The 14,458-nt window shown below is 32.4% G+C and overlaps 1 protein-coding gene across 1 annotated transcript in view; it reads right to left on the reverse strand.

Moving 5' to 3' along the window:
• Positions 1-246: 246 nt before the first annotated feature.
• LOC124354705 (solute carrier family 52, riboflavin transporter, member 3-A) overlaps positions 247-14,458 on the reverse strand; it is a 34,888-nt gene continuing 20,676 nt past the window's right edge. The window contains 4 exon segments of the mRNA XM_046805358.1: positions 247-4,135; positions 8,654-9,183; positions 9,186-9,720; positions 11,130-11,229. Of these exon segments, the coding sequence (XP_046661314.1) occupies positions 3,938-4,135; positions 8,654-9,183; positions 9,186-9,720; positions 11,130-11,229 (1,363 nt within the window). The 3' untranslated portion in view covers positions 247-3,937.

Consider the following 14,458-nt stretch of genomic DNA (forward strand, 5'->3'; position numbering starts at 1 on the left):
CTGGAACCAAGGTCACAGCGGCAGATTAAAATGAATCATTATCATTGTTGTGAGAAAACAACTTAAGTCACCGCAAATAATTATGTCTTTCTATTTTTATAAAAATACTATGATAATTTCAAATAAATACCAACTTCAAAATTTAAAAAATAATCATTTTACAAATAATTTCTAAGTTTAAAGTATTTTAAATTGGATTAGCCAAACAAAATTAGTGTTGTATATCAACCAAATCTTACACACTGCTGAACATTGCAAATAATATATTTTCTTTATTTATACAGAACAACAAAACTTATTTATTGAAAACAATTGAAATAACTTAACATTGTTGAATGTGCTAAACACATCCTCAGCTGATACATTCAGTAGGGCTATGTCATTGCTTTTTAAATTGTAGCTTTTCCATCAATACAAGTCATTAAAGGTATAAAATACCAAACAAAATTTTTAATTTGATCTTTGAAAAGTTTAAATACTCCAGAATCAAGCACAGCTAAAGAGCGATAATACTTACATGTTAGTTATATTCTGATAGTCGACAATTAATTATTGCTATTATAGAAAACACTTTTCACATCGCTCAGCGAAGGCTTTCAGCCAAAAATCTAACATTTGGCTTGTACCCAAATTAATCTGGATTGCCAGTCAGAATCAATTACTAAAATTTAGATTACTTCTGAACATGCAAAAAATGTAAAATTTTGGGCTTAGAACAAACTTTTACTGCATGTGTTTACTTCAAAATCGAAATAACTGAGAATCAGTATCAAATTGTTTATCCACCTAAAACTGTCTAGCTAAAAATTGCAAGTAAGTAACAACCAAAAACACATAGCTTTAACTCATTAATTCTAGATCTAAACATTAAAACTGCTATTTATATCAAAGAAAAATTCAACATAAAATAAAAATTCAAAATAGCTATATACAAATAGAAACACTAAGTCATGTATGTGAAGTTTTGCACAATTATCATCACAATATCTTCACTAAAAGTAACCATTGAGATCTTCTAAAGAAACTGAAAACAATTTCTCTAAAATATATTTCAATAACAATTTCATTAAGCACTTGGTGCAACAATTAATTGAACACATTATACAGAAATATTTATATATTGAAAGCACTACACATGATTCAAATCTTTACAGTTATCATTAATAACTAAGTTCTTATTTTGGATTATAAACTGTTTATTGTACAATAGAATGGTTGGTGTCTATTAAATAATAGATGGTACTAGTAGTGAGCCTACATTACAAAGCATAGTATAACTAGGCACTAAAATCCATTCTTTTTATGTATGGCAAACTAAAATAAAAGGTTTTTCAAAATAAGATGAATTGGAATAAGAAGAGTACATGACAGACTATTGACATAAACTAACACAATGAAATAGGTCTGATTTCATTTCTCTCTGATTTTACTGAAAAGTAAATCAATATGCAAACATATCAAATTATAAAATGTACTTGTACTCTTCAATATTTAACTTAATTACGATTAGTTAAATTTATTTTGATTTTAAATCACTTTAATTTAGATAAAAGTATAATATTCGGAAATTCTACTAATAAAACTATTTAAACAAACGAATTGACAAAGCACAGTAAGTTTGGTACAAAGACATATATCAATAAAAGATTTTTTAAAGATTTGGACAAATGTATAGCTTTATAACTATAAAATTGTTACAACAATGAAGGACTGTAATTTGATCAACTAAATACATGTTGCTAGTTTCCATCAAAGAACCAGATGTTAGGTTTTGTAGCATGCAGTTTATGACTTGAATGTTTTACATCAATTATCTTATCAGTTAATACACAACTGCCATTGGCACTGTGACAGCATGTCACTATAGCTTACAATATTGATCATCTGGTTTCTCTCCCTGCATTCCAGTAATAATATCCTCAAACCAGATATTGTATCCATACTTTTGATTTATAGTAGTGGACTTTTGGGCTGAGTGCACTCAATATTCTAATTAACTAAAAATCCAAAATACCAAATTAGTAATTCAATGCTGTTAAATTACTGCATCTGGAATAAGACTACACAGTTTTTAATATAACTGTATAGCTTTTCATACTTACTTGTGTTTAATAACTAGTTAAATAGTCTTTTTTATTTTGAATTTCTAAGTAAAAAAAACAGAGCTCTAAAACAATTACTACAAGATTCTACATAGCAAATAATAGAAATACATAAACATTGTTTATTTGCTGTTAGCTTTTCATCTTTATGTTTCACATTTAATAAGACTACCTTCTATATAGGATGGCACAACAGCAAATACCATTTAAAATTGGATACTTAAAATATTTATATCAAACTGAAATACATAAAATTTCATATGACTGTCCTGGTCATCGAGTTCCTAGTCACATAGAATAACACATACCAATAAGAATAGAACTACAAAATTGCACTTATTCGTTTCATCAATTGCTGCAATAAATCCAAATATGTAATGATTTACAAAGTTACAATGTCTTGTTCTGTACAGTTTATTCAGAGAACAAGTTGAATGAGAGGATTCACTATTTCCTCTCCATTTTTAAGCTTACTATAACTGGTCCAATGCTTAACAGTAGTAACAAAACTATCCACCAGAAACAGCTGCAGTGCTACCAGTAAATTACAAACTTCGGAGCTTTAGAAGCAGATAAACTACTAATATCCCCAAACTAACCTAATTAATCTTCTGGTTTTCGTTGTATCGAAACTACAAGATTTGTACAAACAGTTCTGGAAGAAAAAGTAGACCAATAGTGTAGGCTATAGTGAGGTATAAACACCATTTAGTAAAATATTATTCACAGGTAATTCATATTAACAGTAATCTATATCTACAAACTAATCAACACTGTACACATTCATTTCGGGTACAATAACATTTACTATATTCCATCACACATCAATGCTCAGATATCCAGATGTTTGTAAAAAACATGCTGCAAAAATAAACAACAAACCCGTTTTCACTATTTCTTTGATTGGTATCTTCACCAGCTTAGTTCAGAAGTGATTCTCAGTTTAGGAACATATTAAATAGACTGCATAATGATGATTAAAAAGATAATTACTAACAGAAAATGTAATAACAACTGGACATTTTAAAACTATTAGTTCAAATTTATGCACAAAACAGCTGTGCAAATGAACTAAAACTTTAATAGTTTTTAGCAATAATCATTAATTTTTAAACTTTTAGTGAGTACAAAATTTCTTCATTAGGACTCTTAATTTTTAATTTTTTAGAAAAGTGCTTTAAATAATGTATGATTTATTACAGAGTAAAATTAGTGTAGGCAGAGATACATTGTTTAAGTTCAACAATTTAAACACACTCAATTATTGAAATTATAATACAGCTTGCTTAGTATTTTTAAATTTTATAATACCCGAATTGATTTTTACTACATGCATTTTGTATACATTGAAAAGTTTCTAGGTATTACCAGAACTTTTAGTATTTTTTATAGAATCAGGATTTATTTAAAATAAGTTTATTTTTGTTTTCAACCAATTCATTTTCACAATCATATAACATTTTTATGTGGACTACTATCATTTAAATTATAGTAAAACTATTCTAGAATTACAAATATAAAGTCAAAGATAAGAGTGTAAGTAAACTTAATCTCTGTTATGATAAATGGATAAAGTGGTAAAAGTTACAAGTGTACAAAGATTCACAGTTTAGAAACGTAAACACTGTAAACTCAGCACATTTAATCAAAATGACTTAAATCACTTCATTTTAATCACGTAAAGTCCAGAGCCCAATTAAGTTTATACTTTAAAGGCTTTGATCCGATTATTGAGTTTAGCTTATTTTAGCACTAAATTGTATGTTGTCCAATGACCAGACATTGAAAGATTATAAAGTTCAATATTTACAGTACATTTGTAGTACACACCCTTGTTACCGACAAGGGTCATAGGAAGTGAAGAGGTTCAGGTAGTTGATGAGGTAGAACATGATGGCTGAGCCAATGGCAGCACCAAGCTGTGTCATGGCTCCATACCAGTGTAATCCACGGCCACCTTCACGTCTGAAAAATGTTGCAACCCACATCTTCACATAAGACAGTAGTCCGGAACTTGAGACCCAGATGAACACCTGAAACCATAACAATGTTTTCTCAGAGCTAATTATATCATAAAATTCTTTTGATCTATGGCAACTTTTGGGAAATGCCTTTTATCTAAAAAAAATAATAAAAACTCAAGAATAAAGCAACATAGAATCTGAAAGAAATTTAAAACAACAAAATTACAAAGAAGAAATAACGAATGCACTTCTTTCCAGAATAGATCCCTAAAGGGGAGGCAGTTAAGGTGTGTTAATAATAAATTGACTCTGTACAAAATAAGAAAATGACTTATGTAATGTAACTTATGAATTACATAAATAAACAAATAGAAAAATTGTAAAGTTTTGTAAGAGTATTTTCTTATTTTCATTAAAAGAATTTACAGATTAAAAATTGTCATTTTACTTTGAATTCAAAGATAATTAATGGATACAAGCTGACTGATGTATCAGTGGCCATGACTTTATTGCATGACTTCCATATCAATTGCTTAAGGTGTTTGTATTCATAACCCCTCCTGATAGTGTGTTACACTGATATTGCCACTGCTGCGTCATGAAATAATTTGATAAGTTTTGTTTTGCTGCGTCATGAAATAATTTTAAAAGTTTTGTCTGTCAACACGACAGATTAATTGTTTAGAAAAACACAAATATTCTGACGTCATAGCCACAGCTGATAGAGTACAATCATTGGTAATTGTGCCTTATCAAGCTGGTGGTGATGAGTTGGCATTTTAAAGCATCTTGATTAAATCGTAACAGTATTCTATTAAGGCTGCTTTAATGTTAATTACAAATCTTGGAGACTTGTGTTGAAGCAAGAGTTGTCAAATTTTAAATATTGTTAAAAAAATAACTAAAGAACTTTATGTATGATTTAAACCACTACTTTGATATACATTTGATATACTTTAATATCTGAAATATACAAAATTAATTTAAGACAACTATAATGGAGAATAATAATAATGGACAAGGATGCTAAAATTAAATTTCTAAAGTAAAACCATGTAATTTTACCAATAAACAACAAAATCTAAGGTGGGCATGAAATAACCTTTTTACTGGAAATTTGGTGCTGAGTGAAACTTTAAATAACCTTAGATTATTTACATAAAACATGTTGTTCTAAAACACCTAAAACCTTTAAATTCTTATATTATACTAGCAGTTTGGCTTTTCACACAATTTCCTATTAAATAACAGATACGTCATAGGCATACATTTTTAAATGGTATAATAGTCCTGAGCACATGTTGCAAGTACAAGATCCCACTTGTACTAAGAGTACAGTATCCCACTTACATCCATGCCTGTGTGATGTGCGATTGTGTTTCTCATACTCGCAACGTGTTCTAGGGACTTGCATTCTCTGCAGTAACAATGCCTGGACTAGACTCCAAGCAGCTTTTGGGTATGTTTGAACCCTTTTCTTTCCCTTCTTTTCTTCTTTCTATTCTTTATTTTTTTTGTATGTACTAATACCTCCTTCACCTGGTAAAGAGGATAGATTCCAATCCTCAAAACATTGTGTTATACCTTTTGTAATCATAATCATGGCAAATGTGGGAAATGCTGTTATACTAAGGTGGTCACTGAACATAGTGAAGATATTTAAAGGGTCAATTTTTTTACCAAGTTTCAACTTGTTTCAGCATTCCTATCGCAATTCTGGGTGATAGAAAAGTTCTTATAGGATTAATGTGTAATCAATGCCTCAAAATCTGTTTGAGATTCCAAAATAATGATTCTTAAAAAAGATTTTTGTAAACCTTATACGCATTCCAGAACACATTTTGGGTTTTGCCTAGGCTCATAAATAACGTAGTTGTGAGGATCAACCCAGCAGGGATCACTTCTGGCTGGTTTGTACCTACCAGTTGAACCCACCACTGGGCACAGCAAAAGCCGATGTGCCACTTCAATCTAGGCAACCTTATGGATGTCCAGTAGCGGCACATCGCTAACCGCAAATGTTGAGATTCTGGGGTTCATGGGCAATTCGATAGGTCTAGTCTACTGTGGAAGATGACTGTTGGAGTTGGTGGGGTTTGTTCCCTTACCTCAGAGGCTCTTGTTAACCTCAACAAGGGTGTGCCACCGCCTGCCTATTTTGACTGGAGAGGCTGGTTCAGAGCTGGCCTCCCCTTCTTCCGGGATGACTTTGAGATGTAGTGCCCTAATTCTTCCTCATGGATCTCGATAGGAGGCGGCCCCTACTCCCTAACCTTACCCATCCTACATATCCTCACTCCGGAAGCAGCGCAAAGGTTCTTACAGGACTAAGTGCAATTTATAAGCTTCTTGTCCTAAGAGAACAAAAAAAAAACGTAGTTGTGAATCTTTTCTAAGTTTAAACAGCCGCATAATGAAATGAAATTGTGTACCAAGCTGGCCATGAACTTTGCCAGACACTGATAAGATCAATTTTTGTGCAACATTTTAACTTGTTTTAGGTTTTTTGGGACACATAGATTTACAAGCCATGTAATATAGCATATATACACAACATTTTGAACGGGAGGTGGTTTTGGTCTCTAGGGGTCATGTTCGGTGAAGTTATACAAATTCTGTATTCCAAGTGGCGAAACTAAATTCATGATATCAACCTACAAGGTGCAAGTGACTTTGAATATGACACACTATCATGATTCTATGTGGAAATAGTTTCTGCAAATGTTTAATGATTGAAAAAGTAGATAGATTGGCTGACCATTGACTTACAATTATTCTGGAAGAGTCATATAAACGCATTAAAAAAGTTTTATAGAGGTTTGAGAAATTTTTGGTTTTTTTTTGTAATTATTGTAGGGTAAGAGATGGTTGTATCCACACTTAGTCCTAAAAGGACCTTTTCGCCTCCCTTACTATGTTTTTGCCCTCAGAATCTGAGACTTTTAAAGAAGCTGATCAAATTTGAGTGCTCCTGTTCTCTGATGTCCTTGGGGCTGAGAAGATATATTCAGCCACCTCACTAAGGCTGCATATGTGAGCATTGGTTTTATAATGGTTTCATAAATCCAGTATTTGGGTTTCAATCCAAAGAGTCTTTTGCAGGCCCCAAGAGCCTTTGTCGCTTTAGATATTGTATACTAAATATGTGGGTTCCAAGTCAGCCTCTCATTCAGGACTGAGTTTATTTTCTCCAGTCTGAACTTCCAGCTCTTGTCGGGTATGATCATTTTTTGACATTATTTTTTGTTGTTATACATTTTATAACATAAAACGATGGCCAACATATCTTGTCAACCTAAAGGCACCACCTCCTTGCATCTTCAACATTTCTATCGCACAAACCTCACATCAAGATTGGGATTGCACTCTATTGCAAAGATTAACTGCAAAGTTTAAGATGGGATTAGGATCTGCTTCATTGACAGACTATCTCACAACCTCATGTGAAGATCAGAAATATTTATGATTTGCAGAAACCATATCTCAAAACCTTAGAATATCGGAAATAAACTGACTCACACATATTCTAAAGACCTTGAGACTGACAGGATGTGGTCACACCTTGATTGAGGCTTACAAGATGTTGTAGCTGGTGAAACCAGTACTTACTACCTTCATACTAATGAAATAGAGTTGTTAACATAGCGAGGAGGTACCAATACACAGGTAAAGTATAATTTCCAAGGAAGCCAATATATTTCTAATAATGCAGAGGTTTGTAACAGAATCATAGATAAGTACAGTATATTTTAATTGACAATAATGGATTGTAAGACAGTTATTTAGTTTATGGCAAGAAGTATACTCCCAATAATGCTGCAATACTAACAAGATACAAGGGACTATTGGAAAATCTTTATTTAGTTGGCTAAATTTGGAATAGCCAATAACTTTCTAGTTATATTTTATGGCTTGCAAAAAAAATGGGAGAAGGTTTATAACTGTTATGTGGTATTAATTATTTTATATACATTAAATTATTTTGGCTACACGTATAGCTCATTTTACTGTTGATTAATTGATTAATCATTGTTGATTTTTTGTTCAGTTGCAATTATGTCTCTTTTTATATACTCTGATATTTAGTTTTAGACCATTTATAAATAAATATTACATCCTAAAGATTGTATCCATGACTTAGTCCATCATCAAAATTTGTATACAAAAGGATTCAAAATTTCTTGAATTTACTTCGATTTGTTTTGAACCGTTTGTAAAAATATCTTTCATTTGAAATTGTATTTGACAGAAAATTTAGAATCTACTGCCCCCTTAAGGAAGTAAATTTATTTTTAAAATAATTGTTTAGTCGGAAAATACCTAAATTATAAATTTAATAAGGGTTTATATTAGGGAGAATAAGGGTATTCAAAAATGAGAGGAAAAACGTATCATAGTACTTATCCAAGTAATACTTTTATATTACTGTACCAAGTATATAATATATTGTATGGCTTCTCTATGCAAGGTACCATTCTTGTCTAGAAACCACTACAAACTAAAATTAAACAATACCACTACCCTATTAATTAGTAATATAAGTACATATTCTATATTATGTAGAGATACAGGAGCTACGATACTTACAATGGTGACAATCCCTAGGAGTGAGTCCTGTAATGGAGGATGTGGACTGAGAAATGCAGTTGTAAAAATGTAACATGTGGCTAAACCGGAGATGAAAAATAGGGAGAAAATCCATTTTGGAGATGGTTGTGGTACAAAGTATGCCAAGAAGCAGGCAACTGGGTTAGCCATGCTTCCAAGGTTGACAGCAAAATGGTACGCTACATTACCATACGGTAAACACGAGTAGGACTGAATACTAGGTAGTGCACCATTAGCGAACAGAGACAACACAGTAATCATGATAAGGAAAACGTAAGGGCTAATTGATGTTCTGTTTTCTTTGCTAGTTACTAAGACATCTGGTTCTGAATACAAATTGAGTGTAGGAGATTCAGGCACGGGGGCAGAATTAATTCTGTTTGGAGGTTTTCTTACTTTTTGACTCTTACATGAGGGGAGATTGTTGAGTAAGAAAAATGATATCGCACTGACAACCATGATAGAGAATATTAAAGAGAAAAATACAGTCGTAGAAAATAGTGGGGGGATGTATGGGGAACCATGATGATTTCACCGGCCGAAGTGGTTTCATTGACACAAGATGGGTTGCCCCCGACACCTTGTATGAGAGAGATTATACTGGGCACAAACCCACTGAGACCTTCTCCCACCATGTACGAGATCAGATAGACCTCAGGATAGTGATTCATGAAGGGGATGAACAACACAGAACTGGTGCAGCCAACAAGAGCTATGCAGAAGGTCAGGATGAACAGAATGATGCTATGCAATTGACCAAACACCACCAGGGTGTAGTTGTAATAGAAGGCCATCAATATGAGCGATAAGGATCCGAGAAGAAGCATGAAGTAGATGAGTTTGGTTTCAGCGACGAGCCTGGGAAAGTACTTCTCGGAAAAAGTGTACAATATAGCACCAAAATTTCCAGCTTGGATCAGAATGGAAAGGTAAGATGGGAGGTTCCAGCCCTCCGGGGCAGTCTGGACTAGGATCGGCAGCTGAGTGAACATGGCATTGATGGACAACCATGCACTGATGCCAAACAGCCCAGCCAGCACATCCACCTAAAACAGTTGAATAAGTATAACAAAGCTGGATCCTACATGGTATTATTTCATAGAGTAACACTTTATTTTATACCAGTCATGAGTTTAATCAGACCACAAGGTTAATTTAGAAGCTAATCCATGTGAATAGAATAACACATGGAGACATGACACATTGGGGTTCTGTAACTTTTGTATACAATATTTCATGTCAAATTAAGCAGAGAATAGCCTAGATGACTGAAAATAATTTTTGTTGCTTAATAGTTTGAATTGAAATATAAAAAATATACAAAAGTATTTACACCTTTTTGTAACAAAAGGTCTACACAAAATTCTAGAAATCCAAACAGAAATATTTTTTTATGTTGGTAATAGCACAGACTAAAGGTACTTCTATAGAAATATCTAGTCTGTGGAAAAAGTTATAGGTAATGTTACAGGATTTTGTAAGTAATTTTATAAAGTTTATTAAATTTTTAGTGGAGGAGCGTAAATTTAAATTTTGAGCCCTTACCTATTGCGAGGGTTTTCAAAAATAAATATGATTGTTTTTAGTTTCCTTATTATTTGTTATATACCAATTTGCTTGTCTTGATATAGTTTAAATAGTTGCACACAAAAAAATGGCCCTTAACACTAAAAAACTAATAACGTGAGGTTTGGTGGCAGTGGAAGTAGACATTGATACCCATCAAGGGGGAATAGAGGTGGACTTTGCCTCATTCCCGAATCTATCTATAATTTTACCACCAACAGAAGTATACAGATTGATGGAATACTACAGAGGAAGAAGAATTGCACTGATCCTTGGATGTGGCAGAAACACCCACCATACCTTTTCGGGTACCTCTAAGATTATATTCAAGGGGTATTCAGAAAGTAGAATACGTTTCGCTCAGTAGCTGCTAGGGGCAGAACTATCATGGCCATTTTTTTGTCAGATCCTTTTCCATTCAGTGGCTATCCAGCTATGCTAGTGAGAGTTTACTGTCACTCCTTGTTGTTTTACAATAACAGTTTAAAATGTGTAACAGGATTGAAAATCCAGTGCGTTGTAAAGTGCAGTTATAATACGGTTTTTGTTGGCTAAACACAATAAACCAGTTGAAATTTATCGCAATTGCATATATATACAATGAAAAAGTCTTTATTTATTTGAAACTGAGTTAGGGCTGTTTTAGCCCTCTCTACCACCCAACCTCAAAATATAATATTACAATACAGTTCTCACAATTCATATTGCTTCATATGCAATGTCTATGTTTCATTCAATTATACAGAAACCAAACAGTTCTATGTTGTGTGGCCTAACATCTGTAATGATTTTCAATGATTAATACAAGATCAAAACAAACAAATTAACGAGTACAAGTGTTTATTCTCATAGTCTATGATTCGTTAGCACTTTAAAGTAGACACATCACCTGCAGGCGACGACTGCTATCCCAACACTTGTTGAGTTTCATCTCTGGCTCGGACGGACTTGCCAGCGTTTCTCCTAGCAGGGAAGAGGATTCGGATATCCTGCAACATTTCACAATACATTGTAGACTGTAAATTATGCTAGTTGTTACAAAAACCTTTCTATTTTGTAATACTGTAAGGCATAAATTAATTTTACTATTTCTGAACATTGTTATCAACTCCAAAGTTGAACATATTCAATTGCATTTAAAAACAAAAACCTGTATATATACAAAGCTGCTGCTCTGCAAGACGATAATTTGCTCCATCATGACCTACACTGCCTCCGTCACACACTTCCCAAGACAACCAGGATGGCATTGGAAGATTTCCAGAATAGGATGCTCCACTAACTGATGAACACACCATGGTCCATCAGAAACACAGTCGTCCTACGGAATGAAGGGATTTTCACCCTGCATGTCTACATTAGAGATCAGGCGAGGGCCATATATGCAGTGGCAGCTGCATCACTGTGGGAGTGTTCGACCAGAGAGCATGTCCATCCGTGGATAATCCCCCAGCTCAGGATCATACCTGAGGACCCACTCTAGACTCAACAAGGATAGATACCATCTCACTATGACTACACTACCATTACGCTGACTTGACTACCGACCGTTCACCAACACAACACAAAAATAGCCCCACCTGGGGTTGGATGCACTACCAACAAAAAGCAATTCTGCATGTTGCACAGACGCTGTATAAGACAGGGACATGAGCCCAGCCTACCCACTGCCTACATACCTACCTGTATACATGGGATTAAAATTATACAATCATTTACTTAATTGTTATACATATCTCAGTTTTTATAGATTTAAAAACTCAGTCAAATATTTTGTTACTTTCTAAAGTGTGCTACTCCACTTCAGAATTTTTTAATGACTGATCTGGTTTTGTAAGTGTGTAAAACGTTTTATTTATATATCATAAAATGTTTGTTGTGTTGTGACATTTTAATTTATTGTGTATTATACTTTAACTGAAACACTTGTGTAATGCATTTTTTTACTATTTATATTTAATTATGTGATCTATTTTATTTTATTGTAGTTAATGTCATAAAATATTTGAATTTGAAGAGAAATCTATTTGGTTTTAATTTGTATAAAATCTGTTGCATAATTCATGAAATGATTAATTTTCCTTGATAATTTTTGCTGGTTATGAATTACACAATTACCATGTACAACATTGGAACAGTCGAAATGTTGTTAAATAGTAAACACACAACATTAATTGACTTCTTAGCAAATGAGGTCAATACTGTCAAAGGGGCTTTAATAACTGAACACAGTTATTGATCTAATCTTCTGACTAACCGTACTGATTATAACTTTGCTGTCTCTCACTTGACAATAGTTAAAAAATCAACCAATTCACTTACAAAAATATTTGCTTACCGATTTCTGTCTAAAAATAATAAAATAAATTTCTTTCCTTTAAGTTTATGTGGGAACGTGTGGAGTCTCTAAATTCATCTTTAAAAAATTTAAGACAACGCTGATACTCAAAGGGTATATCATCGCTTGAATAGCTATAATAGTTACCAATCTTAAAGTAGCTATTTATGAAAAAATACTCCAATAGACTTTCTTCTATATTCAATAACTGGATTACATACACGCTATATAAAAGATGTGGGCTAACATTCCTTGTATGTACAGGTCTCATCTATTATGCATGTGTACTACTGGGTTGCAATATCTATTGCTCACAGTTTTTTACAAACAAATTATACTTTCGAAGGCAAGAGCTCCCCAGATTTTATGTTATCTGTAAAACTTAAATACATTTAAAAATATACATCACAGAACAAAAGTAGTGCTATTTTTAAAACTGCAAATTTCAATTTCTCTCCAGTTTCTGTTGATTTTTTGTAGTCATTAACTGACTAACAATCCACATTGTAATTTTGGCCAAGCGGTTTATAACAGTACTTTAAACATTTATTTTAAAATCCAATTTCTTTATTATTTTGATATTTTTGTTACAAGAAGTAGGTGTGAGGTATTTTGATTCATATTTTATCAATTATAAATGTTTAAATCATTTATTAATCTTTGGTAACAGGAGGATGTAAGCTACAGTACATTTCTTAATAAAGGAGAAAGTTTCAAAGTTGGAGCTGAAGAAAGTATAAAAATCCAAGCTGATTAACAGGAATGGAATGGAGGGGATAGTAAGAAGTATTGCTACTTTACTCTCAATTGGCGTCAATTGATACAGACTGACTGAAACCTTCAAAGAATGAAAGTTTAAGACACATCAATATCAAACTATAACAGTTTTTAGAGCCTAGTCATGGCGTTATTTTACACATTCATTCAAATTATATTAATGGATTAACTTTCCAATACAAATAATAATTACACACAACTATTTTTATCTTCATCTGAATATTACATATAAATGTAACATAATTGCAGAAGGTAACTTAAGCGAGAGATCAAGGCTTACATTCCTACACTAGAAAATAAAATAGAACAAATTAATAACTTCATATAATCTTCAAAGAATATAAAAATTACAGATCTCTATGAGTTTCTGCCATTAACTTTGACAGAATTAAATGTTAAAAGTAATATACTGGGTATCTGTAGACCAACAAATATTCCATCTCAAAAGTTAAACATTTTCTATTATTCTCAAGTATTTTTATAAAGAATCTGAAATTTAGGTTTACGTATAATTTGTTTGAATATTTTGCAAAACTTTAGTTATAGTAAAGAATTCAAACTCTTTATGCGCAATGGGTAACATCTCCCACATTCTATAATAACTGTTCACACTGAATACTTTCTTGTCTCAAAATATTGAATTTGCGTTTAATAATAATTCTTTTGGAACTGAACTACTGAAGTAGATTTTTCCCCAGTGATAACCATAAAGGAGGTTACACAGACATGCCTACAAAAAATTGTTCTTAATATTTACAATATTTTGCTTCTCTTTAATTTTAATAATATATTTCTTAATTTTATGTTACTACATTATTTGTTTATTTTCTTTTCATAGTATGTTAGTTGTTACTTTTTATAAATATTTATTATTGATAAGGTAGGAGTATGTCACAACATGTGTTGTGTAACAGGCTTTACTGAGGTTGCATGTAAAATTTCAAACCTATAGCTCATTTCATTCTCGAGATATCCTGTGAAAAGATAAACAGAAAAGAAAGTTTTATATCCTCCTGGCAGGGGTGCAAAGTGTCAGTGTCTTCATACTCCTACACATCTGCCAAGTCAGTGCATCCTTGAAGCATTTTCACAGCCACCTTCTC

This window comes from Homalodisca vitripennis, chromosome 2 (genome assembly GCF_021130785.1).
Source record: "Homalodisca vitripennis isolate AUS2020 chromosome 2, UT_GWSS_2.1, whole genome shotgun sequence".
Classification (NCBI taxonomy): Eukaryota; Metazoa; Arthropoda; class Insecta; order Hemiptera; family Cicadellidae; genus Homalodisca; species Homalodisca vitripennis.